Below are 3,906 nucleotides of genomic sequence, written 5' to 3'. Positions count from 1 at the left end.
ATGCTATATGTGCTTGCCGAGTAATATGTGTTGGACTATATGATTATATATCGGTAATCCACTTCCGAGCCTAGGCTCAGCTGCACCCTGACGAGAACAATCAAAATAAATACTAGAAACATTCAATTTTTGTGTGTGTGTGGTAGATAATTTGATGCATGAGGCTGGGTTCTTTTAGAGGCGAGGAGTATGTTCATTATGGTTTGTACCTCCTTGACGCTACATTATGAATTAAATGAAGCATTATATTCATCATAAACAAAAGGTAGGAGATAGGAGAATATGTGTTTCAATAAAGCTCTGAAAGAATCACCATTTGCTTTCCAACCACATAAGGTTCAAATTGAACAGCCAATCTTTTCGTACACAGGTAAATACACCTCACACTCCACATTATGACCACACTTTGCTTATAATAAACCTGTAAAAGCTCGGTTGTGTTACTACTAGTAAGTATGCAACGGCGTGCGCGACACAGACTAACAGGAGATCGAATGCATCTACCAACACATAGTACAAACCACGCACGGTAGAATATATATGGTACAAACTCGGCAGTAGAAGCTGTATGTAGTAGGTTGTTTTCCATGCATGGGGAAGATAAATGGAGAAGGAGCGATGATCATGCGGTTGCCCCGGCGGTGATGGGGACGCTGTGGAGGACGACGGTCTCCACCGTGAGGCCGGGGCCGAAGCCGAAGAGGACGCCCCAGTCCATTCCCTCGCCGGTCGTGGCGTGGCCATCCTCGGCAGAGCGCTTGCGCATCTCATCCATGATGAAGAGGACACAGGCGCTGGACATGTTGCCGTACTCGGAGAGGACATGCCTGGTGGCGCGCATCCGCTCCTTGTTGAGGTTTACCTTGGCCTCGACCATGTCAAGGATCGCCGGGCCGCCTGGGTGCGCTATCCAGAAGACGGAGTTCCAGTCGTCGATGCCCAGTGGCTTGAAGGCCTCCTCTAGCGCACGCTCGATGTTCTTGGAGATGAGCCCGGGCACGTCCTTGAGCAGGTGGAAGGTGAGCCCGACCTCCCGGAGGTGGCCGTCGATGGCGCCCTCGGAGTCCGGCAGGATCGTCTGGCTCGCGGACACGAGCTGGAACAGGGGACGCTCCACGGACACGTCGGGGTCGGCGCCGACGATCACCGCGGCCGCGCCATCGCCAAAGAGCGCCTGGCCGACCAGCGAGTCGAGGTGGGACTCGTGCGGGCCGCGGAAGGTGACCGCGGTGATCTCGGAGCAGACGACGAGCACGCGCGCGCCGCGGTTGTTCTCGGCGAGGTCCTTGGCGAGGCGGAGCACGGTGCCGCCGGCGAAGCAGCCCTGCTGGTACATCATGAGGCGCTTGACGGAGGGGCGCAGGCCGAGCATCTTGGTGAGCTGGTAGTCGGCGCCGGGCATGTCGACGCCGGAGGTGGTGCAGAAGACGAGGTGGGTGATCTTGGACCGCGGCTGGCCCCACTCCTTGATGGCCTTCTGCGCGGCCGCCTTGCCGAGCTTGGGGACCTCCACGACGACGATGTCCTGGCGCGCGTCCAGGGAGGGCGCCATGTAGGCGCACATGTTGGGGTTCTCCTGAAGGATCTCCTCCGTTAGGTGCATGTATCTCTTCCTGATCTGCGACTTGTCACCTGCAAATCAAGGCCGGCAGGCAGAGTTAGCTCGCGTGTCCAACCGAGAAAAGGCAAAGTAGACGGGAGACAAGTATTCATGGGTTAATTAGGTATGCAACCGATGTCTATATTTGGGTTTTCTCCCTTTAATGTAGGAGGTTTAATTAGTATTTGAAGAAATTCATGTAGGAGATTAGCTGTGAAGTCAACTCATGGATTCGCTCATGTTTCTATACTTGCTAGTACCTTCTTTGTCGAGTGGCCCACTAGTTCTAGGTACAGTGTGCACTCAAAAGGAAAGTTCTAGGTACAGTGTCAAGTCATAGTCGCGTCCGGTAGCGACATTCTGGATTAATTGCTTGTCTTTAGAAATTGTTTACTACGTAGTAAATTATTGGCGGTTCATGCAAACATGTCTATTCTTTGTAAAACTGATATTTTTTCAAGAAATCAACGCAATACTAGTATTAGATATTTTGCAAATCATTGTCAATTCACGATCTTGTATTAGCAGAATGTAATCCTGTCACTATCGAATAATAAAACTCCCTTTACCCTGCCAAAAAAACCATTCTTGTTTTTTTCTTCTCAAAATTAGTTTTGTTATCTATAAAAAGATTTAAATGCTTCAATTGAAAAAAAATACGAAATATGGAAACATATTTTTTTTTGCGGGGAAAAAATATGGGAACATATTGTTCGACCAACCGGTAATTAAAGGTACATCTAAGGATGGTTTTTTTTACGGGATCTAAGGATGATTTAGATGTGCCATTAACGAGGAAATTAGTCCACATATAAACACGTTCTGTAATCAACTGTCCGTAGGTTTAGGAATTAATTCTTGGTCGAACCGATCCAGTGTAACACTGTTGAGTGTTGACCTTTAAACATGCATGCTACTGATATGTAGGCGAGACACTCGAGTGTACTACCCACGTGCAGGAGTATACATATTTACCTACCTTTGCAGCTAAAACAGAACAACAGTTAAATGGACAACAGGTTCGGCGTGTGCGGCCGTTACCCAGTTTCCATGGCCATGCTTATTGTGTCCGTTTCACGTATATATGTATATGCTACTCCGATCCATGTCTAGTACACATCTTGGCTTATTGCTAGTGATCGTTTGCTTCCTAGTACTTATTTTATAACTATCAACAAAAGTTTACGGGGATTAATATAAGGAGTAAAATATTGACATCCATGCAGACACATGTATAGTAGTATATAGTAGCGCCGTTAGGGGAAACAAGCCGTGCATGCACGCCCGAACGCACAGATGGTGAACATAGACTTACACATCCTCTTGAACTTCTCCTTGAGGTCGGCCATGTGGTCGCTCTTGGTGATCTTGAAGTAGTAGTCGGGGTAGTCGGCCTGGTACACGCAGTTCGCCGGCGTCGCCGTGCCGATGGCGAGCACGGTGGCCGGCCCCTCCGCCCGCTGCGCCTTCCTCACCTCCTCCACGGTCATGGTGGCCGCCATCGATGGGATCTACGTACGTACCAGCGGCCGACGAGCTAGTAGTTGTCGCACCAGTGGCCGGCTGTGTGACGTCTAAGTTTGCGGGGCGCAGAGGGAAGCAGCTAGCTAGCAGGTGGTAGACAAATGACAGGCGCCGCTTGTACTGGTGGCGTGGTGTGGTGTGGTGCCATGAGAGTATGGGCGACGGGATATATAGGCGGGAAGGGTGGGTAAGTAAGCGAAAGCTGGCCGTTGGGAGAAGGGGGTTAGGTCCATCGGACGGGAGGATGGATGGCCACGAATGCGGGGATAGGGAGATGAGGGCCGAGCGACACGTCTACCTACCATTGCTACCAACCAATCCGCCCCAAGTGGGGGTTAGTTGGGTTGCTTGGCCTTGGGCCTTCCCAGTTGCACGTGCTCGTCTGTGTAGGTTTGGGAATTGCCCAGCCCATTGTACAATCCACCTAATCTCTACATCTAATCACGGTTTTTAAAGAAACTAAAACTACAGAATCTATGCAAGATTGTAACAATGAAGATATAGGATTGGTACGGAGAAACGCATGCAATATGGAGCCCCATCGCTATCTTCTCTCACACCACCCAAGCAGTTGGAGTTATCGGAGATGATGCCAAGCCTGGAACAAAATCCTTCTAAGCTTGCCGACGGTAGCCCTTTCGTCATGATATCTGTAAGCTGTCCCGGAGTAGGCACGTGAACGAAACTGTCCAAGAGAGAGACATTTTCGCGTACGAAATGAATGTCTAGCTCAATGTGTACGTCGATGATGAACAGGGTTAACGGAGAGGTACACGGTAGAT

General features: G+C 49.9%; 1 protein-coding gene across 1 annotated transcript; it reads right to left on the bottom strand.

The window, feature by feature from the left end:
• Nucleotides 1-287: 287 nt before the first annotated feature.
• Nucleotides 288-3,269, bottom strand: LOC119366176 (chalcone synthase 2-like). Its single transcript, XM_037631869.1, has 2 exons — nt 2,916-3,269; nt 288-1,632 (listed from the first exon to the last, which is right to left on the bottom strand). Exons 1-2 carry the CDS (start codon nt 3,100-3,102, stop codon nt 623-625), a joined length of 1,197 nt encoding a protein of 398 aa, XP_037487766.1. The 5' UTR covers nt 3,103-3,269; the 3' UTR covers nt 288-622.
• Between the last annotated feature and the right edge of the window lie 637 nt (nt 3,270-3,906).

This window comes from Triticum dicoccoides, chromosome 2B, assembly GCF_002162155.2.
Source record: "Triticum dicoccoides isolate Atlit2015 ecotype Zavitan chromosome 2B, WEW_v2.0, whole genome shotgun sequence".
Classification (NCBI taxonomy): domain Eukaryota; kingdom Viridiplantae; phylum Streptophyta; class Magnoliopsida; order Poales; family Poaceae; genus Triticum; species Triticum dicoccoides.
This window is presented reverse-complemented; position numbering and strand designations above follow the sequence as displayed.

Excerpts from the sequence above, each read along its gene's own strand:
- LOC119366176 (XM_037631869.1), bottom strand. The coding sequence starts at position 3,102 with ATGGCGGCCACCATGACCGTGGAGGAGGTGAGGAAGGCGCAGCGGGCG. Across the intron at positions 1,633-2,915 it reads GGAGAAGTTCAAGAGGATGT|GTGACAAGTCGCAGATCAGG; the intron begins GTAAGTCTATGT and ends CTTGATTTGCAG.